Source organism: Strix aluco, chromosome 7 (genome assembly GCF_031877795.1).
Source record: "Strix aluco isolate bStrAlu1 chromosome 7, bStrAlu1.hap1, whole genome shotgun sequence".
Lineage (NCBI taxonomy): Eukaryota > Metazoa > Chordata > Aves > Strigiformes > Strigidae > Strix > Strix aluco.
Window position 1 is genome coordinate 239868 of NC_133937.1, and position 24468 is coordinate 264335.

Here is a 24468-nt window from a genome sequence, read left to right on the forward strand (position 1 = left end):
CCCATGAAGATCTTTCCATGCTGGAAGGGTGCTGGGAACATGTGCCCAGACAGCTCCTCTGGTAGGCAGAGAGTCTTTTCTAGCTCCTGCAACAGGGTCACCAGAGAAATAAACTTCACTGAACCTGTCCTGAAGTCTGGATCCCCTTGAGCTGATGTGCTGGGGACAGCAGAGCACACCAGGAGCACATGGTGATAAGCTCATGGGGCAGGGGAGCTCCTGAAGAACAGAGCTCCGACATGACCCCTTCTGCTTGGGGGACAATGCTTTCCCTGAGAAACATCCTGATGCTTTTCCCGGAGAAGGGATGGCTGGAGGCTGCTTGTCCCACACTGCAGTTGCAGCTGGACCAGGGCCAGCTGGGAAGGGTCAGCAAGACATGCTTGGGATGGGTTCCTAACTGCATAGGGGATTGGGAAGCGTTAGGAGGTGGATTTTGGTGGGAGGTAATACTGACATATTAAGACACCTCTACAGATACCAAGCTTAAGTCAGTGGCCCGCCACCCACATGGTGTGGCTGTGGCTCTCAGGTGGATAATGGGCTCTCAGTGGTTGGTCACATCCCTGCAGAGCAGCCACCCCCACCTGGAGAGGGGACTCGCTTGTGTCAGGTGATGAGCAGCAGCACCAACAGGCTTTAACACTCAAGGCAAGGACCATAAAAGCAGCTCTGTAGGGTCAAACCAGAGGTCTGGGCAGCCTTTGGTAGTGTCTGGAGGAGGAGTCTTGGGAAGGCAAAAGGTCAAGGCAGCAACTGCAGACGTGGCTTGCCCTGAGCCCCTGCAACCCCAGCTGTGTCCACCTCAGAGCCCCCCAGGCCAGATGTAGCCTCTTTCCATTTCCTCCCCTGCATCCCCTGGGGACCCCTGGCCCTTGCCACCCATGTGTCACCAGGTGCTCTTGCTCAGTGGTCTTCAACCAGAGCTGCAGGATGCTGCTGAGTGCCCAGTGCCAGGCAGAGGGTCCTGTATGATGCTGCAGCTGGTGTGGTTTGGGCTTAAAACACCCAAAGCACGTTGCAGCATCAGGCATCAGTGGTGCTGCCAGTGGTGCCGGAGCTTCACAGCGTTTGCTCATGCCTCCAGCACACCCACCATCCTGCTCACACCAACCCCGTTATCCCCCAGGTGCTGCAGAGAGGTGAGATGTGGCTGCTGCTGGTGGCCCTGTGCTTGGCCCAGGGGCTGGGCGATGTCATCCCACGCACCGAAGTGAGCCACCAAAACCCTGAGCAGTTCATGAACATCGTAAGTGTCAGGGGGTCAAGCCCACCCCCACAGGACCTGGGATTCCCCAGATGGTGTGCCCAAATCCTGCCTGAGGGATCAGCTGGGCTTACCCCATCCATTACCCTGGCATCTGCACCTGGGGTCAGCCAGGGCGCTTGGGACACCAAGAATTTCCTATATTTGTATGGGTTTCACTCACTTCATGCCCTCAGCTTGAGGTTGGCCTCTCCGTGGTCTTCCTCTAATGTAGATGGACCTTCAGGTCTCATATGTGCAGGTGGAGGTTACACCAGAGAGGGTGGGTGGTGGCAGTGGATGTCATTGGGTCAGGTGTGGGGTGATGGACACCAGTGGGTCACTCTCACCCTTTGGACTGTTGTCCCTGCAGAGCCAGAAGATCTGTTTCCATGGGTATCCCAGCGAGGAGTACAACGTGCTGACGGAGGATGGTTACTTCCTCAGCCTCAACCGCATTCCCCACGGCAAGGGGGACACTGGTCACTCAGGTGGGCTCAGTTTCACTAAGGATGAAGCAGCCGTGACCCTGCTCAGAGACGAGGCAGTGTGCAAGGGGAAGCCAGTGCGAATGCCCATACCTTCAGACACACTTTTGGCAGCTTGGAAGAGGGATGAGAAGCTTTAGCCCAGCTGCCTTGAGCTGTCCCTGGGGATGCAGGAGCTCATCATTGTGTTTTTTTGTGTCCGGGATGGGGCAGTGTGACTCAGTGAACCCCAGTGGCTCCTTCCCTGGAGCAAACCCCTTGCCCTGGTCCAAGATTTCCTGATAGCTCAGGGCCAGGGGGGGCAAAAGTCCTTCAAATAAAGAAAGCAACCAGCAGAGCCAAGGAAATGATGGGAGAAGGGAATATTTAATGTGTAACCTGCAGAAAATAATACTCAGATGCACAGGGCCCTTTTATTTCCATATGGGAATGGGTTTTCTTGTGTGAAGTACACAATTTCTCCTCTTTCAGGATCCAGGTTACCCGTGTTGATAGTGCACGGGTTCAGTTTAGACGGTGGTGACTGGGTGGACAACCTCCCCAGCAACAGCCTGGGCTTCATCCTTGCAGACGAGGGGTATGATGTCTGGATTGGAAACAACCGGGGCAACAGCTGGTCTCGCCGGCACCTGAACCTTTCTGTCGACCAAGAGGAGTTTTGGGATTTCAGGTGAGGAGGCCACCAAGGACACAGCTGGGATGCTGGGCTGCCAACGCCAATCGCCTGGTGTGCAGGGGAGGTTGGAACACAAACACCTCCTCCAGCTTCTCCCCTTGCTCTGCAGCTTCCATGAGATGGCCATGTATGACCTCCCTGCCATGGTGGACTTCATCCTAAGGCAAACTGGGCAGGAGAAACTGTTCTATGTCGGCCATGCTCAGGGCAACTCTGTGGGTGAGTAAGGAGGAGGAGCAGGTGGTGGACAGGAGCGAGGTGACAGGATGCCATGGCAGAGAGGCATCAGTATCTGTCCCAAACTGGAGACTTCTGGGGACAGGGCTGTGTTGGCCCATGGGGGCGCTTTCCCCAGCTGCCTTCTTGGTCCTTCAGCATGGGAGAGGTTTGCTATGCCTTGGCCAGCCTGGGCTGTGCTCACATCCAGAAGCATTTAATTTTGTTCATACTCTGTGTCTCAAACAGGAGTTTTGGCATGAGTGTTGTTGCCGTTGGGGTTATCGTTGTGATCTCTCACTGCTTTTCAGGTTTTATAGCGTTTTCGAGCATGCCACACCTGGCTGAGAAAATCAAACTCTTCTTTGCGCTGGCTCCTCTCTACACCTTTCATCACGTCAAAGGCCCTGTGCTAAAGTTAGCATTTTTACCAGATGTGGTGCTGAAGGTATGTGAGGTGTTTGTGTGTTACACTACCAAAACCCAGGAGCTTTCTACAGCTTATGTCCCCTGTGTTGCCACTGTGCCCTGAGCCCATGCCTGTGGCAGGTGTTGAAGACACGTGTGGGGAGATGAGCGATCCCAAAACCCCAAACAGCAGGGATGTCCCTCTCCACCCAGTTGAGCACAACCAGATTTCACTGTTTAAAATATCCATACCTCTCTATCATTCCTGTTTATTTTTTTGCTTATTGACTTCACCACCCCCAGTCCTGTAGCCTGAAAGGTGCTCAGAGCAGACCCACACGATCTCCCACCCTCTGCTCCAGCAGCTGGAGAAGGACTGGAAGGGGAGCTGGTATTCTCCCCCTGAGGAGCACCTGTCAACAGATGAGGCAGATGAGTGGTATGAGTCTTGCCATCCTGGGTTGAGCTTTAGAAGCTGGTACCTTACACATGATGTACCAGGATGGCATCATGACAGCATGGCGTGGAAAGGGTAGTGATGGTTTCATGTTGCTCTGGGAGTTGGGTGTGACTGTAGGTCAACCTCTTCAAGAAGCTGGCTAGCCCAAATACATCAAAAGCCTATCAGCACTGTTTGGAAGCAAGAGGTTCTTGTGGAGAGTGGACATGTGTTGCAGGACCCTTGATGACCTGTTTCTTTGTGCTCTCGCAGGCAATATTTGGAACAAAACAGCTGACTTTGGTGGGGAGGAAGGAGAGAGCCATCCTTGCAAAGGCATGCAGCAACCTACTAACAGCTGAAATCTGTGAAAATGAGATCTTCATTATTGGCGGGTACAACAAGAACTTGAATGTGGTAGGTTCATCAGCCTCTCTAGGTCACAGCCATCTCCAGTTTTTCTAGACACCTGGACACAGATAATGAGATACAAAACTGAGTATAAAAAACCAAAATAAGGTGTGAAAAGCACTGTTCAAGTCAGCTGTTATTTGGAGAGTTCTTTCAGTGGTGTTAGGGTGTTAAACATAATGGAAGCTTCATTAGTAAAGAGTCACTTGTGGTCTTGTCTGCAAAGGAAAGGTAACTCCTGCCTCATTTTCTGCTAACCTGCAACAAGTTTACAGAAAAAAAAAAAACAAAACCAAAAATTAACTGGTCCAGTTGCATTTCCATTTTAAAGCAGTGGTTAACTAGTTTACCTTTAAAAGCTACTCCTAGCTCTGAACAGAATAAAGCTGCTGGAGAATATAAAGTTTATATTGCAGTTATAAGACAGAATGATTTTTTTGCCTAGAAAGATTTTCATCATTCCCAACTGACTTAGAAAATGCTTTCTTTTTCCCGTAGAGCCGACTGGATGTGTACCTAGCTCATTTTCCAGACTATACATCAGTAAAAACTCTTCTCCATTGGGGACAGGTAGAAATTCTGAATTTATAATGACTGTAACCAGTGCTTTTTCTTTTAATCTGTGAATATGATATTTTACAATGCTGCTTCATCATCCTGGAGACAGGTAAGGAGGCAGAATCAGGCAAAGACAATAGAAGTTAATTTGAAGTTGCTACACCATGGTGTCTGAAAAGCCACAGCTGTTAGTTACTGTTTCTGGCTGGCCAAGGCAGAGCCACCCAGATGCCCACCTCCGTCCTGGGTAAGGACGCCGTGTTGGTGTTTTTTGGACTCCCTCTTTGCTCTGGCCCACGGGATGGGCACCAGCAAGAGCCAGCCCTGACACCAGGGTGCTCACCTGGACCCTGCTGCTGCCCTTTGCTTTCGATGGGGGTGATCCAGGGCATTATCTGTACGGGGTTAACCCTTTGCCTCTGCCTTTCAGACTGCCAAAACCGGGGATTTCAAGCAGTTTGACTATGGGGAGAAGAATCAGGAGAAGTACCACCAGGTAAATGGGCATTTGTGGAAGGAGGAGCAGAGGATGAGATTGGCTAGGACCAGGATGGGAGTAGCCTCCTCCAGTGGCCAGCATGGCCTGCATCCTCTGGGATGCCAGGGGAAGCAGACCCCATCCATTAGTGCTATTAGTGTCAGAACCTGTAAATAACTGGAGCATTTCTCCCCTCCCAGGCTACCCCTCCCTTTTACAGGATAGAAGACATGACGGTGCCAACCGCCCTGTGGAGCGGTGGGCAGGATTGGGTGAATCCCCCTCTGGAGACCCAGCGCTTACTCCCCCGCATCACCAACCTCGTTCGTCACGAGCACTTCCCTGACTGGAACCACTTTGACCACCACTGGGGTCTGGATGCCCCCCAGCGCATGTACAGGCAGATTGTTGCTCTAATGGCACAAAATCCATGAATGGTCCACATGCTGCCCTGGGATGGAGGAGCCACCCCTTCCCACGTGCCGTGGGGCATGTGTTTTGTGTGAGGGCTGCCACTCTGCTCTTCGCTTCTTAAAAATGTTTCCTATCACCTATTCCACACTGATTTAATGCATTAAATGTAATGGTGTAATTTCTGCCTGCCCTCTGTGACTAGAGATTGCAATAAATGCTTGTATCACAGCCAAACTCCAACCCTTTGCTTGGTGGGCATCACTGGGGTTGTGTTTGCACCCGACTGCCAGGGTGAGGTGTGCAGGACACCCTGTTTATTTTGTTTTCTCGATTTTGCTGGCTCACGGCATTGCAAGCACAACATTTTATTCCAGAAATTGAGTGTGTGCTTTGGGTTGTAGGTTCAGGTGAAGGAAGAATGGAAAGTGACATTGTCTGTGTCTCTGGAAAGGTTGGAGGGGGTGAGCACTGACTGCAGGAAAGAAACATTTCTCCCAGTAGAATGAATCCAGAGATGCTGATGTACACCACACACCCAAGAGGTGGTGAAAGAGAAACATCTGTGTCTTGGCGTTAGGCTAGATCTTTCCTGGGAGATAACCCACCCACGTCACCTCCTGGGTATGCCTTATGGTGAAAACCCAGCTCTGTTTTCTAGGAAGTTGAATTTAACATGGCCCACTGTTATCTAAGAATAATGGTCTGTTCTTAGCATATATGTTTGAAGAATATCTATCTATCTATCTACCTATCTATTCTTTCTGTCCATCCATCCATCCATCCATCCATCCATCCATCCATCCATCCATCCATCCACCCACTCATCTATTGTATTTATCTATCCATCCATCCATACCTCCAAGAGATGTGTGATACTCACCTGTGAAGTCTATCTAAGTTTAAGATGCATGGGAAGAACACTGTCAACAAAATGCAGGGGTTGAAAAGAGAATTTCATGGGGCTTGGGGCAGGGAATCCCCCCCGCCAAAGCACTAATGATTTTGGTGAGACATTCCCAAACTGCCTGCCCATCCTCCCAACTCTTCACACTGGGTGCCCATGCAGAGATGGGACAAGAGGTGTGAAGACATGATCTGAACTCGTGCTGTAGGTAAACAGCCCAGAAGTGTCCTGAGTGACCCCTGTCCCATCTAAGCATGGGGAAAAAGTGGCTTTGCTGACTTAGCAAGCAGCACAGGGGCACCAGGTTTTGTGGGGATGGGAGGGGATGGATGGGAGAGGTGTTGCCAGCCTCCTCCTTCCCTCTTGCTCCACTGTCCCATCTCCTCGTGACACTTCAGCCCCAGGATCAGGACACACTGTGGGGTCAGAGTGAGGGCCCATGTTCAGAGCCTGTGCTTGAGCTTCCTTCATTAAGGCCACAGGAGCCAAGCTGATGATGGTGGTGAAAAGATGAAGGTACACTCCTAATTCGAGGTATTACCCAGGGAAGAAGTGATTCCCCCAGGTACTTTCCCATATGGTCTGACTGGTCTCCATCTGATTAACCAGGCTCAAAAGCAAAGGTACAGGATGAAACTTCAAACTGGCAGGATCTGTGAGTTGAGCTGCCCATGTGTCTTATGGGATGCTGCTTTCACGGGCTGTTCCTGTGAAGGTAAAAGTTTGTTTTATGAGCACCATACTCTGCCTGCCCTTTCTTCCCCCTCCTTCCTCCACTGCCAACAGTGTTATGGATTCACTGGGAGGGAAACCAAACTGCATGTGGCCACAACAGCCAAGGAGTCACTGGCCCTGGACAGGGTGCTCTGCAGTGTCATCATGCACGACCATGCTGCTGCAAGGATGTGGTTGTGGCCAGGGAGGGAAGAGCAAAGCTGCATGTGCTGGCACGATGCGTGTTGGAAGAGCCATGCCTGCCCCTTGCGAAGTCCCAGAGGGCTGGGTGTCAGAGCGGTGCATGGGAAGGGGCTTGTCATGCCCAGAGCTGGGATCCCCCAAGTCATACAACCTCAGTGATGCCCACCAAGAGAAGAGTCAGACTGGGCTTCAGCATGGCATTTTATTACTTAAATAATTCTGAAAAACAAGGGAAAGAAATAGTACTGCACACCGGGAAGAAGCTTGGAGGATAAAACACCAGGGCACTCTGTAGTCACAGAAGGCAGAGAGAAACCACAGGACTGTGTTAGCTCACTAAATCAGTGTGAAATAGGGTGACAGGAGATGTTTCTAGGGATGAGAGAGCAGGGTGACAATCCTGGTACAAAAGCCAGTCATGCACAGAATGTGGGAATGGGTGGCTCCTCCATGCCAGGGCAGCACGTGGACTGTTCATGGATTTTGATCCATCAGAGCAACCAGAGCAACCATCTGCCTGTAGGTGTGCTGAGGGGTGTTTTAGTGGTTTAAGCCAGAGGGCACAGGAACACCATGCAGCCGCTCGCTCAGCCTTTCCCCCTCAGGGACAGGAAGAAGAAAATAAAGCAAAAGGCTCAGGAATGGAGATAAGAACAGAGAGGGATGACTCACCCATTACAGTCATGGGCAAAAGCAAAAGACAGACTCGTTAGGGGAAGAAAAAGAACATAAATTTGTTTCAAACTCTAACAACACCACCACTTAACAGACAGAGTAAGACAGTGAGAAGCACTACCACATCTTAAAATAATTTTCCCACCACCACTCCCTTTTTCCCTGGGCTCAGCTTTGCTCCCAATTTCTCTACCTCGTCCCCTGCAGTGGCTCTGGGGCCCAGGCTTCAGATGTGATATCAGTGGTTCCAGTCAGGGAAGTGCTCATGACGAATAAGGCTGGTGATGCAGGGGTGCAAGCACTGGTCTGGAGAGTGCTCAGGGTGTAGTCTCTTGGGCATTGTTTGGAAAATTAGCCTGTTAGGTCTTCTGAGAGCTGCTACCTATGCTCAGCTTTTCAGATAACCCTGGGACAGCGTGACCATGTGGTGGTGATGAACCACGGTTGAACTCTTTGTAACCAGCAAAAAATGCAAGGTGCATCCACTTTCCTAATTTCAAGATACTCACTACGACCATTCAGACTATGCTTTAATTACAATTAAATTAATGATTTCACTTTCTGAAGGAAGGGACAATCCAATGAGGATTTATTCATGTGGACCTGGTGTCACTTCTGTCAGTCTAGGACTGTCCTCCTGGTTTCACCCTTCATTAGCCATCTGTACTTCCAAATTCGAGTCTTACCCGTTTGCTCTCTCCCTAACTGTTTATGACGAAATGTCTTCATCTTGGAGGAAGAAGCATATGGATGTTGGACAAATTCAGCTGAAAACACTGGCTTTTTCCGTTACTCTTGGTTTGCTTTGTGGTTGGCAATGGACTGCAATGTGCTCTTGCAGCAGTGATCTCATTTTTTTCCATGACCACTTCCTTAAGCCATTACTGGGGGTGGTACATGGGTGTCTACAGAGCTGGGGGTTGGCTTGGCAGGGTGGGGGTTGCACCAGGGAATCAACATGGATTGTACATCCCTCAAGACTGGGGTTTTGGTGCTCAGGGAGTCCCTTCTGAGAGTGGGTTGTTTACAACAGGCAGAGGTGTCAGCCAGTGGAGCAAGCCCATGCGAGGGTTGGAAGATGAGGCTGATGGCAGGGACCAGTGTGGTCTCCAAGGAAACGTGGGGAGAGGGGACACTTCACCAATCCTGCCACCATGTCTATCCACACGGTGAATGGAGCGATGTGGCAGACCATCAACCCAGTCAACCCAGCAGCACCAACCCAGCAGTTCTCTGGGAGCTCTGGGGGAAGTTTGCCACGGTGGCACAAATAACTCCACTTCCTGATTTTGGCTAGCAATTATTAACTGCATAACTAATTAGGATGAGAAAATGAGAACACAACACTTACCTTAATTATTGCATCAGGAAGATGGAAAAGACTTAATACTGGACCTTTACCTGTATGTAAACTGTAGGCAGGACCTACTACAAAGAGCCATTTGATTTTCTCAGCCAGCTGCAGCATGCTTGAAAATGCTATGAAACCTGAAACCCTCCCCCACAGGAGACCCAAGCACATGAATCTCCTCCTTGCATCCCAGATCCCCTGTTTGAGACACAGGGTATGAAAAAAATGAAGCTGCAGCTCTCTGGATGTGAGCACAGCCCAGAATGGCTGAGGAAGACATAGCCAAGCTCTCCCATGCTGAAGGACCAAGAAGGCAGCTGGGGAAAGTGGCCCCATGGGCCAACACAGCCCTGTCCCCAGAAGTCTCCAGTTTGGGACAGATACTGATGCCCTTCTCTCGTGTCATCCTGGTACCCTGCTCCTCCTCCTTACTCACCCACAGAGTTGCCCTGAGCGTGGCCAACATAGAACAGTTTCTCCTGCCCAGTTTGCCTTAGGATGAAGTCCACCATGGCAGGGAGGTCATACATGGCCATCTCATGGAAGCTGTGGAGCAAGGGGAGAAGCTGGAGGAGGTGTTCGTGTTCCAATCTCCCCTGCACACCAGGCAATTGGCGATGGCAGGCCAGCATCCCAGCTGCGTCCTTGGTGGCCTTCTCACCTGAAATCCCAAAACTCCTCTTGGTTGACAGAAAGGTTCAGGTGCCGGCGAGACCAGCTGTTGCCCCGACTGTTTCTGATCCAGATGTCGTACTCATGTCCATGAGGGTGAAGCCCAGGCTGCTGTTGGGGAAATAGGAAACCAAATTGCTACCATCTAAAGCCAAGCCATGCTGGAGCAACACAAGTAACTTGGGTCCTGGAAATGACAGAAAAAAAAGATTGTTTGATGAGACTGCCTGGGAATGGAAAAGGATCCGCCTTCACCTCCAACCCATGGGAGTGTGATACTTTCATACCACAAATGGAAAGTCTTCTTCAGGGGACAAAGTAGCTTCCCCTCCAGTTCCTTCTCTCTGCTGGTGGTTTTTCTCCTCCAGTTTGAAATATTTTTGCCACCCGCAGCCCTGAGCTGTCAGGAAACCTTGATCCAGGGCAGAGGGTTTACTCTGAAGAAGGAGCCACCATGGTCCTCCTTCTCCAGGTGCTGGGGCTCACTGGGTCATGCTGCCCCATCTCGGACACAACAAAACAGTGTGGAGCTCCTGTGTCCCAGGTCCAGCTCAAGGCTGTTTCCTCCCCACCAGTGCCCAGAGAAAAACATATTTGCCTCCCTGGAGGACCCACATCTCTTCCTGTCCCCTGCTCCTTGTAGTGCAGACTCCAGTCACATCGCTCTTTCTAAAAAGTCAATCCTCATTTTGCTTAGATGATCTTCTCTGCTTAGGAGAAAGGGACCTGCCAAGCCTCACCTTGGGACGATGTGTGCCCACCTCTGCTTCCAGACTTTTCTCTGCTACCAGGAATCTAGTTCATGGTCAGGAAATAGCCACCATTCATCAGGACTTGGTTCTTCTTGTTGAGATACCTGTGGAAATGGATTACCTGGCTCTTCAAGGAGAGAAATCAGTGGGGAAAAAGGTGGGTGTGTCTGACTTGACTCCCGGCACACCTTGTCCCAAGCACAACATACATCAGAGGATAAGTAGGCCCTGGAAAAGGCAGAGCTCAGCCAGCACTGTTATGTTTGTTGGCTGTGCTGAATGACACAATCCTCAAAAATGTAATATATTAATAGAGCTCAGCTGGGTAGGAAGTTCCCCAATGTGGGGTACTGTCCCTTTGCTTGATGTGGTGAGGGAAAGCCAGGGTGATAAAGACACAGCCTCCTGGGGAAATTGTTCCCAGGGTCTGGAGGGACAGTGAGGAGTGAGCAATGAGTGGGGATGCTGCATGCAAGGAAGGTGCTCAGACTCCTTCCTTGCCCCCTCAAAAGTCCTTTCCACCTGTGGAGTGGCAAGACATGGGACATGGGATCTGACCATCTCCAGGAGACCTGAGGAGGTTCTCATTGTGGAAGAGGGCCTCTGAAAGACAACGAGGGTGCCTGGATCCCAGGGGACACCCCAGAGGCCAAACTGTTCCATTTGCAGATGGGGCAAGGGAGTGACACAAGTGGCAAAGGAGCAATGCAGTGACCATCTGTCCAACAGCTCAGCACAGCCAGGGGGGATGTACCCAGGTCCCCCTGGCTCCCCATGGGTGCAGACACAGGCGTAAGAGATGGGGACACCCCAAATGGTCCCTTGGGGAGGAATTTGGGCCTGCCCCATGGGGAAGCACGCCCCCCGCCAGCACTTATGATGTTCATGAACTGCTCAGGGTTGTGGTGGCTCACTCCAGTGTGTGGGATGGCATCGCCCAGCCCCTGGGCCAGGCACCGCAGCAGCCACATCTTGCCTCTCTGCAGCACCTGAGGCATAATGGGGTTGGCATGAGCAGGATGGTGGGTGTGGCGGAGGCACAAGCAAATGCTGTGAAACTCCGGCACTGCTGGCAGTGCCCCCAGTGCCTGGTCCTGCACTGGTCCAGCCAGAAGCAGTGCTGAGACATGCTTCCAGAGCCCACCAAAAATGGTAGAATAGCATCTTGTTTCCTTGATTCTACCTTACCAACGGGACTATTCAGAGATAAGTCCTGCAATTACCAAAGCCATTAATCTGTCAGCTTCTAGCAGCAGAGTAGCCTGACACCAGGTATGGATGAGTCCTCTGTATATGCCTTTCACAAAGTTTTGAGAGCTCCAACTTTTATGCCAGAGGTGGGAATGGAAGAGTATTGCTATTTGAATAGATGAAGCTGACACCAAGAAGAAGATGACCTGGGACCACAGGAAGTCCCTCTTGGTGTCACCCATGACCAGAATTGAGCTGTTTCCATCTTGTCAGCAGCTCCAGGACTTGGGAGAAAAACCTCAGCATGAAAATCTGACTAAAAAGATGAACAATCAGAAACAGAAACTCAGGGAGATCTGAGGTTTCCAAGGAACAGGCACCAGCATCTCCCCACTTCACTGATAATTGCCCAGCCAGCAAAGCCACTCATCAGTGCTTGCATCGGGTGTGGTGAGCGTATTCATGCTTAGTCTAACAGCATGATAGCCCTATCTATTTATTACATGTGCTCACCAGTAGGTAAAACAGTTGTTTGCCTCTAGAGTTGTGCATGATTCTGCCTGTAAATCTCTGCACATGGTAAAAGATGCCCACAGTGATCCAGAGAGCAGAAGGTTTTAGGACCTCCAATCTAAAGAAAATAAAAATGCTGACAGTCAGGGTGGATTAAAAATCAGTGAGATTAATTTACAGCTTCTGCATCCCTCACCTTTTAACACAGAGAAAAATATATTTAAAGGATAAGGCATTGCTCTCTAACCCAGACTGATGTCAGCCAAGCAGCTTGTGGGATGGGAAAGGTGGTCTCAAAGCAGTGATCACCGTAAGGCATCTGGTGGTGCCACCACCAGCCGCATTGTGGATCTCTGCAAGACACTGCTTAATCTAGAGCACACCACTCAGTATTTGCAAAGGTATACCAACCCCTGACCTGTATCTGAATAGTTAAAAGAGAAGAATTCACTTCAGGGAGCATCAGCCAAAGTCAATCTATCAATAGATTGCCTTATAAAAGGCTGATAAGAGTAAGAAATTGGTATGAGGGATTGGAGGCTGTTGCCATTACAGTTTGTAACATAATACTGAGGCTAATGAGGGCAAATCACATATGTACTTCAGCCTGCAGCTTCAGACAACATACTTTAGGTTCCTCTTTCAAGTGGAATGAAGTCAGGCTCATGTTATTTCCTCCACAAAATGATGAGAACTCAGAGAAAGTCCTAACCACCATTTTATATTGCTCCCAAAATTGGGATCTTTCATAAGGAATGAATTTGCTCCACCAGGCTAGAGAAGCTCAGGAGCCAAGGACCAGCAGGTCTGCCTGTCACCGGTGCCACATCAAACCCAATTATAAACTTGCTGAGCTCCACCCAAAAAAAACAGTCTGGAGATTTTTTTGTCCCCCTGCTCCTACAGAGCCTGCAGTGGGACCTGCCTTCTGAGGCAAGAGCTGGGATTTCCAGCCCAAACCTGAAAATGGCCAATTTCTACTCACGTGCTCATGGGCACATTTCACCTGTGTTGTGGTTTGACTTCTTTAATTATGTAGAATTAAAAAAATAGGGTGAGCGTGTATTTCTTCCCACATGGTTCCTAATAACCAATTGTATGGACAGCTGTCAAAACAGTGGGCAACTCGTGATCCGGATTAAGAGGTAAAAGTACTGGGGAATATATTTGCCTTACAACAGACTAATGTAGATTCATGTAATTCACTAGTTAGGAGGCAAATTGAGGGGATTGAGGAGTTCTTACCCTGTGCACTAGCAGACCTGCTCAACAGACCCTCTAGGCTGGTTTATTTACTGCTGAAATGAGGAAAACCCAATCCATCATTAATCATAGATAATGATCAATATCGATTGCCAATTCCCTCCAATCCTCACCATGCTTGATGACATGAACATTTTTGCTTTGTGAAAATATCTCCACAGCAGCCATGGTTTTGCGGGATGTGCAGGGAAGTATATATCCCTTGGGTGCTACTGAAGTTACCTCCATCTCAAGAGGAAGCTCTTCACCATCACTTCACATGTATTGTGAAGGACATTTCATTTGCCTGAACAAAGATTTCACTCACCTTTTAACTGGTGTGATTTTATAGGGCTTTACATTCAGGGTCTTGCCTTCAGATGGACCTGTCTTCAGACCACCACCTGTTTCACCCAGTTTCACCCAGGCCCAGCTCTTCTTTTGTGGGTGAATGATTCTGTGGCATGAGACACATCTGATGATTTCAGTGTGCTGAATGCTTATGAGAAGAGCAATATCTCCCTCAATTTCTCCATCAGTTTACTTTGACCAATCACAAATACTGAAGCCTCTAAGGGCTCCTTGGGTGAATGCTTTAAAGAATAGTTAATTTCTTTTTCTTGCCCAAAATTTTTCCGAATGTTTATTGCATCTATATGCAACAAAATACAGCAAGGAAATGCTGCCTCAATCAATATGATTTAAATTAACTGGCAACCAGGACTTGCCCTGGTGGCTATAGCTGAGATGAGGTAATTTGCCTGTGTACCCATATCTCTAAAGTATTTACTGTTAAGAAAAGTAAAGAAAAAACATTGTCTATAAAGTCAGAGATTTCCAGGCCATCCCACAAAGGCTAGTTTTCCAGATGCCAGGTGATACATTTGGGGGAATATAGAAATCGCAGCAGCAATGGGATGGATTACCAGTTTCTCTTCTTCTCATTTCCCTCTTTCCTCCAGCTTTTGTCTGGTTCCTCCCAGTATATTGTGTCAATTCTGGGATATCATTTTCCAGACACAAATTTTTTCCCCAACCTCTTTGGTGTTTCTGATTAAGAAAGTGGAAATGCAAATGTATTTAACACCTGCAAATATCTGCTTTCTCAAGTGTGTGTTCTGTCTATGATAAAAAAAATTAATAAATCAAAAAATAGCAAGCTATCACTTCTGTTCATAGCTGTTAAAAAAAAAAATCAGAAATGAAAAAATAGAGACTGGAACAATCACTGATGAAGCAGTAGAAAGCTGGGAACTGGTGAGAAGACATAAGAGAAGACATGAGTAGAGGAGAAGTAAGGGGAAATATTAACCGTGAAATTAGTGCTGTGCCTGGCATGATCCCCTTGTCTGAACTGTGATACACCTGTCGTTCTCCAGTGGTAGAAAGAAACCCAAAGGGCTGAGGTTTGACCTCTTATAACACAATTTTCTCTCTCTCCTGGAAGTCTTCAGACTTCAACCTTACCTTTTGCCTTCTTGCTGCTTCATTCCTGACAGGGAATCATTCCAGGGTATGCCATGACCTTTGGCTAAAATGTATGTTTAGCATGAGGAATTTTGCATAGGAAAATATGTGCCCCTGTGTTGCCTTTTGCATGAAACCACTGAATTACCTGCTGCACGCCCTCGAAGAGGGTGGTGTCCCTGCCCCGCGCTGCCTGGCCCTGGGGCTCCTTGTCTGTCAGTCATGGTGTCCTCGTCCCAGCGATGAGAGCACCCAACCTCCCAGCCCACAGCTGCACCCTCAGAGGCACCGTGCATGCTGGTTCAGCTGCCAATCATCGCAGAAACAGTTTAATGAAGAGGGTGTTGGCTGGTAAACCCGCAGGCGCTTGAACAAGAACAACTGGTTTGTGTAAGATTTCACAGCCTGCCTTAACCCCCTGCCTGTGCAGTTGGTGGCTCCTAGGAGGAGGACAGCAAGAGGTGGTACTGCTTCTGCTCCCCAAGGAGATGCCAAGAGGACAGCCTGAGCAGGGTCTGGGGATGCGACATGGTATTTAACATGGAAGTGGACCACTGCTTTCCTAAACCTTTGCCAGAGGAATCGCAGGGTAGAACAAGTGGCAGCGCTTGTGGGTTAAGACCAAGATGAGTGTCCTTCGGTGATCGGGTTAGCGTGACCTGTCCTCCAGGATGACTGATGGGAAAGCAAGTGACAGAGCAACGCAAGGACCCAAGCTCACCGGGTGCCTCCAGGCACTGGAAAGCTGCCCCCAGCATCCATCTGTCCATTCTGCTTGCTGGGCAGAGAGAAAGGAAGACCTCTGGGGCCAGGAGGATTAGGCCAGGATCACCCTGACCACCCCACCAGCTGGCATTGATAAGAGACCGGTGCTGAGACCGTCCCTTTCATGACATCTGTGGCTCTCTCCCCTTGCCTTCAGAGCCCTTCTCAATCCTCTGCTGGGGATCTCAGGATTTTAGCTGGTGCAACAGCTCGGTTCCTTCTCAAGCCGGCCAGTTGAGACTTGTTCTTCCAGGAGCCCACGAGCCCTGTGACAAAAGTCTGTTTGACATCCTCTTATTTAGGGAAGCGTTCGTCTGTCAGCCAAGAGACAATCTGCTGACTCAGCAAGTGGTGGAGTCCAGCATGCAGCCTTGTCAGCTTCAATTACCCTTTCCCACCAAAACAGCACGCAATAAAAGAGATCTCTCCTCCTGCAGAGCGGTGATGGCCTCATGGCAGTGCTGGTGTACACTGAGGACTTGGGTGCCAACCCAGTGGTCCCAGCAAGGGACATCAGCCCAGATTGGGCTGCTGGGGAGGAACAGGGTGGCAGCCTTTGGGGTGTCATGCAGCCTGTCACAGTGGCAGTGGTGGGAAGAGGTCCCGGGGTCTGTGGTCCAGCCCTGGGTCAGGGCAGCCATGGCCCCGTCTAGCTGATACGGGACCATCCAACTGTTGGGCAGCATCCAGGTAGAAGCACAGATGGAAAACAACATCAGAACATAGAAAGATCACCCCAGGCTGGTAATTAGTGCATTCATGATTCCTGGTCTGCACCATGTTTCCCAGCTCCCCAGGTGCCCACCAAGCACACCCCACCGGGAGCAGAGGCAGGGAATGCCCCATGTCCGGGTGAGCCATGGCATCCCCGACTCCTGGCTGAGGGGCCATGCCCAGCGTCTCCATCCCCTTCTGTACAGCTGCTGCCCCCGGGGAAGGATTTGGGGTTTATTTATTTATTTATTTATTTATTTATAAACGCCTCCTGGGTGCAGCCACATGCCAGGCAATTCACCAGCAAACATCCCGCACTGCTGGGAGCTGATCTATTTCCATTTTTGCGAGGATTTGGGTCACAGCTTTGTTTCAGGGTTTTAAAAGAGAAAGAAAATATTTAGGTACAACAAAGAAGACAAAGCCCTTTTGTACCTATGGCAAAATACCAAGTGAAGCTGCATTTTTTTGCTTTGGGCAAATTGTTTCTGCAGAACTGGAAAGAGAATTTAAAAAGAAAAAAGTGTTTAAACAGGATTAATTTAAGCAAGAATTTGTACTTCAGAAATCCGCTTAGAGAATTTCTTGAAGACAGAAAAGCAAACAATTGCCTAATCTGGTAATCTGATGATCCAGTAAAATCTACAAGTCATTTTTTTAGAAGAGAAAAAAGTATTTAGTGGAAACAGACGGTCTCGAGCAAACTGAAAAACCTGATTAGGGAAAGAGCATGACCTCAAAAGACAATTTTACAGAAGGCTTCTTGGAATGAGGCAGAAGCAGAAGCAACATATTTAGGAAGGAAACGGGAGGGAAAAAGAATTAAGTCATGAATTATTTACTGCAACCAGTGTGGCTTCATGATATACCAGGAAACTGTAATGAATGCAAGCTTCTCTTCATAAATATTTTTCATTAAATTTTAATTTCTGCTTGCTGACTTTGTTCTTCAGAGAAGAAAGGCTTAGGACAGGACCTATGAAGAAAGCAGCAGAGGAACAAATACAGAGCATCCCCACTGTGCCACGACCATGGTGTGCTCTTGTGTTTTTCACTAGGAGTGAATCTTCTTGCCAAAGGATGCTTGCAAATGCCAAAAGTTTACATGGATTGACAAAGCACATGGGCAAAGACTTGCACTATCCATCACGGAACATTCAATGGTATCATGGCTGGCTTGGAAAGATGGGAGATTGTTTGCAGAAAGAGTCCTGACTGACTTGCCCTGCTGTGCTGGAGGTAACATGTTAAGGTTACATGTTAAGATGAGCGTTTCAACTGGCACAAGAGTAGCATCCTACAGTGGTCAGCAAGGCCAGCACAAGGACATCCAGCATCAGAGAGGAATCACTGTCACTCACTTCAACCAAGCAAATTCTAGTAATGAATTCTGTTATCAAAAATGACCCACAATCGCATTTGGAAAGACTGTTCTCCACCCAAAATTATTTTCTGTGTTCCCCCCCACCTCTCATCAATCTACTTTGCCTTTCATGGCTACTTCTAGGTGATGCAGATCTTCCAGGAAATTTTAAAGGAAGCATGACAGACTGAAAATTTGGCAGTACCACAGTGCGTGACTTTGAATAATTTCTTCTTGAAACATTGCTTCTCCTTGCAACTAGATTCTCCCTCCTTGAAACAAGCTGATTCTTCTGATGTTCACATCATTAACATCTTTATCAAGTTTTTCTGATGAGCCTCAGAACTTTGGCTAGCAGAAACAAGAATATTATTATACCTGTTCTTCTTTCAGGCTAAAGAAGATGTCATGAACATATGGCATCTCTGAGGTCACCACTTCCTCTGTAAATGCTGTGGTGCAAGAGATGCAGCACGTTGAAGCACGTGGGGCTTCCCACTTGGATGCCCACCCATTCGGTTGGTCTGCAGATGCCTGTTGAACTGAAGAAAGAAGTGAGACCTCCCTATCGCTCAGGGTAAATGAAATGGCCAGATCTGCAAGTGCAACCAAAAATAATACAGCTTGCATCCATTCTAAAAAGGACTGTCTCGAACAAAAGCCAGAAAGAAATTTTCAAGTCCCCCTAAAATGGAAATACAACCTTCCTCAAGGAGCTTTCCACACCACGATAGACCCTCTTCTCTCTCTCTTGTTCAGGGGAAACACATGCAAAGACCTGCAATCCATCATAAGAGGTGCTGTACTGGGGGTGCTCGGCTAGGTTGAAGGATGACATCTTCTTGCACTGAAGGTTTAAAAATATTTCCTACACTACAGCACAGGAAAAATAGCTATTTTAAAACAACTAGTCAACATCATACTGCCAGCTAGAGAGCATCTCAGTGCTGCATGGGATGAGCAGCCTTTTCTCATGGCATACCTGTTTAAGACAAGGAATAACTCCCTGACATGTTTTCTTTTGGTCCACATGCCTTGGTTAGTCTAAAATATTGCTAAAACCAGGAAAAATAGTTGTCACCATGTTTAACATCAAAATTCAAGCCAACTCTTCTGTTTCTAACCAAAGGTCAATGTACTGAATTGGGTTTTAGAGAGGACCTGAAAATTTTGTTTCATGTGAACTCAGGTATAGCAGTTCAGCCTCTACTTTCCATGTATGTAGGGAGCCTGGGTCGAAGAAACATCTTCCCACATGCTTGACCACACAAAGAAATGCTGCTGTAGTTTTGTTCAGAGCAAAAGCTCAGAACCTGGCAATATTTAACACAGTTTATCCCAAACCTGTGAAGACATGAATATGTAGAAGTCTTATTTTTTAGAGTAGACAGACTTCATTTTATTTCTCTGTGAAGTATTGATATTGATAACAACATTCAGCTAAACATAGACTGAACCCTTTGTGGTTGGCAGCTACCTGCATGCCTGGTCTGCTGCATAAATGATGCACTACCAGGGATGATTTTTGCAGCACTGCTTGGTCACATGTATACGTACTGGATTTGAAGAAAGCACTTTAGTCAGAAAATATGCAACAGAAAATGAATGACTCAATCTTATTACCAAAGCATCTCAGATAAACCCTAAGACGTAGGCAGTTCGTACATTCCCTAAGCCCCTTTTTTATTTGGATTCTGCACATTGCATATCAGAATCACATGCTGGACTGTCTTTCTTGTAATTGCTTTTCAGGATTTATTTCTTTCCTGATTCTCCCTTTTTAGTGTCTTGGTTGTTGAAAGAAAAAAAGCATTAAAAATGTGATCAATTACAATTTTTATGGAACTTCAAAAACACTAGTACTGTAGTGCCTCTACAGAGGTGTATTTCTGCTGTGGTTTTTCACCGCAGACCTGTTACATCGATTTCTGATTCATGTTGGTAGTTTTAAAGGTCCAGGAGTAACAGTGCCAGCTTTGAGATGGCAATAGTGAATTTTGTGTCTCTGATGAAGCCAGGAATCAATTGAGTTACAAGGGGTCCAGACTCCCAGGTCTCAAGGGAATGGCAGGCACTTTAAAGCTAACCACACGGGAAAGGCTACACAGGATCCATCGTGTCTCAGAGAATAGATCGCTGTGATATGAGTCTAAATGAAACATCTGAAACCTGAGTTTCCTCATCTGTGTTTCTTGTACTTTGCAAATAAACATGGCTGATGAAGGAAAAAAAAAAAAAAAAAAAAAGAGGAAAAAAAAAGAGGGGAAAAAAAAGGAAAAAAGGGAGGAAAAAAGGAAAAAGAAAGGAAATGAAGTGACAGTCAGGAATAACATAAAGACTCCTACTACATTCAGGTGGTCCAAATAGTGACAAATTTCAAAGTCTTTTAAAGATAACATTAATCTTACAAGACATATCAGCAAAAAACCTATCAAATCAAACCAACAGATTTATGGATGTTTCTTCATCATGTCAACGATTTCTTGGTACAAAACCTTGGTTGCATCAAGCCCTGTAGGAAAACCAGGTGGTTCCACTGGGGAATGACCCTGTGGTGGACCAGGTTCTTGACCTGGGGGAGCAGGAGGGCAACATCCTGGGCATCAGCCAGGCAGTCCGCTCCACCATGCCAGCTGGGCATCAGCACTTCCATGCCCTTCACGTTGTAGAGTGGCGAACTCATCTGAAGGGACAGAAAACTAGGGTTTTACAAAGGAGGGCCATTGCTGCAATGCAACAAAATATGTGTTGCCTGACAGCAGTTGCTATTCTTTGGGAATTAAGAAAAAAAACCCAAACCCTTTGGGAATTAAGAAAAAAAAAACAAACCCAAACCTGGAAAGGTGTTCTCTAGAAAGAAGAGAAATTTTATTAAAATACGTGGTGTAACTTTATGCGCTACAATTTAGTAAGCATATTAATTTAGTAATTTTAATCTAAATTCATTAGTAAATTACTTCTGCCCTGTTAGAAATTCTGGTTCTGATGCTACAGACAATTTGATGAGCAGGCAAAATGTTATCTGCCCTGATCTAATGCTGGTGGATCATCCTACGTCAAGCAGGAGGTTGGACTGGAGACCTCTGGAGGTCCCCTTCTAACCAGCTCTGCTGTGGTTTGTGGTTACACCTCATGAAAGCACTAGCCTTTCCTTCAGCTTTGTAACAGCAGGAAAGTGTTTGGAAGCAAGTTCTTGAAAATAAGATGCATCTAGATGATTGCTTTAGCTCAACACCATGAGGACTTGCCATCAAGTGATTTGTCAGTATCACACCTCCTTACCTGCAGTGTAATTATTACAGGTAAAAAGCATGCCACTTTCTGAACAGTATGGTTTTTCTTGCTTAAGGAAGAAAGAAGATTTTTTCTATGTCTCTGGTACTCTTCTTGCCATGGAACAAGAATTTCCCAAGCTCCCAAGGGATGCAGAGTTAACTGCTCACCATTCACCTTGTGATTTTAGGTCTGGGTGGCAGAAGGGCTTAGCACCTTGCTTTCCATCATGGCTAGACAATTTACAACCAGCATGGAGACTTCAGCTTTATAGGTTTCAGACAGTAACTGGTCACACAGTCATTATTGTTGCTCTAGGTGTCAGGTTATGGACTGTGACAAAAACACTGGGTAAGTGGAAAGCATCTAATACTTGATTCCATTTAGAAAGTATTTGTAAAACAAAGTTTGAATAGACAATACTATTGTTCCAAGCAGAGGTCCTGCTGACTTGCTCTTTGCGGGTCCAGTTTGTGAAGAGAGGACAATCAATTCAACGGAATCGCACCAGACTAATGCAAGCAAGCATGAATGGCAACAGAACATGTAAGTGAAAGGGAAGACCATGACCGTGGCTATTTGAAGCAGCTTACCTGTATATAGCAAAGACTGTTATACGTGGTCCCCCTATAAGCTCTCAGTACACCGCTTTGAACTCCCTGTAGCAAACCCAGAAATGAAATGGTCCAAATGAAATCATAGTTCTGTGCGGGTGCGATGAGTTTAAAAGAGGAAACTCAAAAGATGGTTTTTATCACTGAACTGGCAAGGTTTTTCAACTGTATCTCACAGATCTTCCACAGGCCCAGTACAACTAATAATTGTCATTAATTTGGATAAATGAAAGGTTATTATGTTTACATGGTTTGTGGTTAACACCAGGATGGGAGGAAATTAAAATGTTCTAGAAAATGGGTTTAGAATTAAAAATATTCCTTGTAGACTGAAGAATTGGCCTGAAATAATGCAATCAAAGGTATGTTGGCTGGAAGGAGCCTCTGAACATCTCTAGTCCAAGTGGAGCAGGTCTATCAGCAATAAAAGGTCAGGGTGGTCATGGCTTGGCCCTGCCAGGACCTGAACCCCCCCAGGATGGAGACCTCCTGTCTCCCTGGGGATCGTGCCAGGGCTGCTCCCCACTCTGGGGGAAGAAGGATTCCCCACCTCCAACCTGATCCCCCTGGATTGTAATTTGTGTTCATTGCCCCTAGTTTTGCCCTTTGTCACTCAGATAAGCTGAAGTCTAGTAAAGAATCTTATAAAAAATTATACATAGGAAAGAAAAACTGGTGAAGATATACAGAATGAGGACTAACACTGTTGAGCAACAACACTTCAGAAAATCGAGTGTGTGCTCTTGCTACAAAAACAACAAAGTTATTCTGGGGTCTCTGAGGGGGAGTGGCACACTAGGAAGATGTGCTCTGTGTACAGCTTGTGGCACACACTCCTGAGAAGATGCATAAACTGGTGAGGGTCCAGGAAAGATCAGGAAGAGGCCATTTCATAGAATCATAGAATAGTCTGGGTTGGAAGGGACCTTTAAAGGTCATCTAGTCCAACCCCCTGCAATGAGCAGGGACATGTTCAACTCGATCAGGTTGCCCAGAGCCCCGTCCAACCTGACTTTGAAAGTTTCCAGGGATGGGGCATCTGGGCAACTTGTTCCAGTGTTTCACCACCCTCATCATAAAAAACTTCTTCTGTATCTCTAGTCTGAATTTACCCTCTTTTAGTTTAAAATGGTAATCCCTTGTCCTATTGCTACATGGATGTGAATCCATGACCTGCAAAGAATTGTGCAAACAACCGGGTACATTTGGCTGAAGGAAGAGAGAGTGAAGGCAGCATAGCACAATTTCAGTGTCAGAGGGGGTCTGGTAGTGACTGTTCTCCATGCCCACAAGGGGAAGAAGGAGAAATAATCAGCTTAATTGATAACAAGCTTCATTGGATACTGTCCAGGAGAATATCTCCCGCAGTCTGACCATTAATGGCACTCAGGCTGCAGGGCAAGACTGGAGCTAGTCTGAAATAAGATGTCTGAAATGTGCCTGCTGTGGATGCAGGGTCCTCAGCTCCAAATATTCCTCTTTGGAGATCCACTCCTTTGTGGCCACTCTACTTGATGATGTACAGGCAGCTCGAGAAGCTACCGAGCATTTTATGAAGGGATGAAAACAAACCCAACAAGATACCACTGATGCGTTGCAGCAGACCAGTACAGGAGACTGACCACCAAGGAACATTAAAATACTCCATGCTCTGTTTTGCATAGGAAAGTAGCTGGGAAAGTTTACCTGCAACCAGTGGATTACATTTTGTACTGAAGTCCCTGCTGGGGAGCGTGATGCGTACGTACCTACTCGGCTCTGAAAGGAAATGAGCACATTTCAGAATGCATTTCATTCAGCTCCATGGAACAGGGCACACAAGGCTTTTTCCTTTAGAAAGGTATTGAGGGCCCTCTGCAGACTTATTCCTACATACCATATCTATGTTGTGATGGTTTAGCCCCTGCCGGGGTCTGAGACCACGCGGCCGCTACCCCTCCCCCACAAAGGGAGTGAAATACAAAGCCCCGGGGCTGAGATAAGGAAAGGTTTAATACAACAATGCAATAGCAACACAACCAACAACAGCAATAACAATAACAGTAATAGTGATAGCAATGAACAGAGCAAAATAGCTACCAAATACAGCAGTTTGAAGCACGATGTACAAAACCACGAGTGCACCGCGCTCCCGCCAGGAAAATGTGACCTGCCAGGATGTGACATCCGCATGGTATCTGAATAACCCGGCTAGAGCTCCCCCCCACTGCTGGGGGAACTTAACCCTATCCTGGTTAAACCAGGACATATGTTCTCCCAGTTAATTCCAAAGAGCATAGACAAGACACTCTTGCAGGTCTTTGAGCAGGCACAGAATTTGGAAAGGATCAGCTCACCCAAGGCGTGGCAGGAGGTCTTTGGTGCCAAACATCTGTGAAATTGCAAATGTACTCATAAAATAGGAAGACTGGTCATGCTTTTCCATAAAGCACCACCACTTCATAGCTTCTATTTTTACCCCCATATTGAGGTATGAGGTTGCCCACGAGTGGACCCTTCCTTGCACCCCATTAAATGTTTCCAGTCCATGATTTTATGTGTATGACCTCTTACATTTGTTGTACTCCTGCATTAAATGGTAGGGCTCATTTCAGAGTCTCCCTATCAGTTTTATTCACCAACATTTTGATACCTTCTGTGTGCATGTCTGCCCATACCACTAGCTCTCGGCTCTAATTCTGCCAGAACATTTTGGAGAGTATATCTGGGACGGGACAGAA

General features: G+C 47.4%; 1 protein-coding gene across 1 annotated transcript; it reads left to right on the forward strand.

The window, feature by feature from the left end:
- The first annotated feature begins 1147 nt into the window (after positions 1-1147).
- On the forward strand, positions 1148-5354 carry LOC141925589 (lipase member M-like). Its single transcript, XM_074829993.1, has 9 exons — positions 1148-1249; positions 1620-1737; positions 2206-2404; positions 2520-2629; positions 2938-3074; positions 3747-3890; positions 4383-4454; positions 4873-4938; positions 5121-5354. The coding sequence occupies exons 1-9, from the start codon at positions 1148-1150 to the stop codon at positions 5352-5354; spliced, it is 1182 nt and encodes a 393-aa protein (XP_074686094.1).
- The last annotated feature ends 19114 nt before the right edge of the window (positions 5355-24468 follow it).

Bases quoted from the DNA above. Each gene is read 5' to 3' on its own strand.
- LOC141925589 (XM_074829993.1), top strand. From the start codon at position 1,148: ATGTGGCTGCTGCTGGTGGCCCTGTGCTTGGCCCAGGGGCTGGGCGAT. The intron at 2,405-2,519 runs GTGAGGAGGCCA...CTTGCTCTGCAG, and splicing joins GAGGAGTTTTGGGATTTCAG to CTTCCATGAGATGGCCATGT. The intron at 4,939-5,120 runs GTAAATGGGCAT...CTCCCCTCCCAG, and splicing joins ATCAGGAGAAGTACCACCAG to GCTACCCCTCCCTTTTACAG.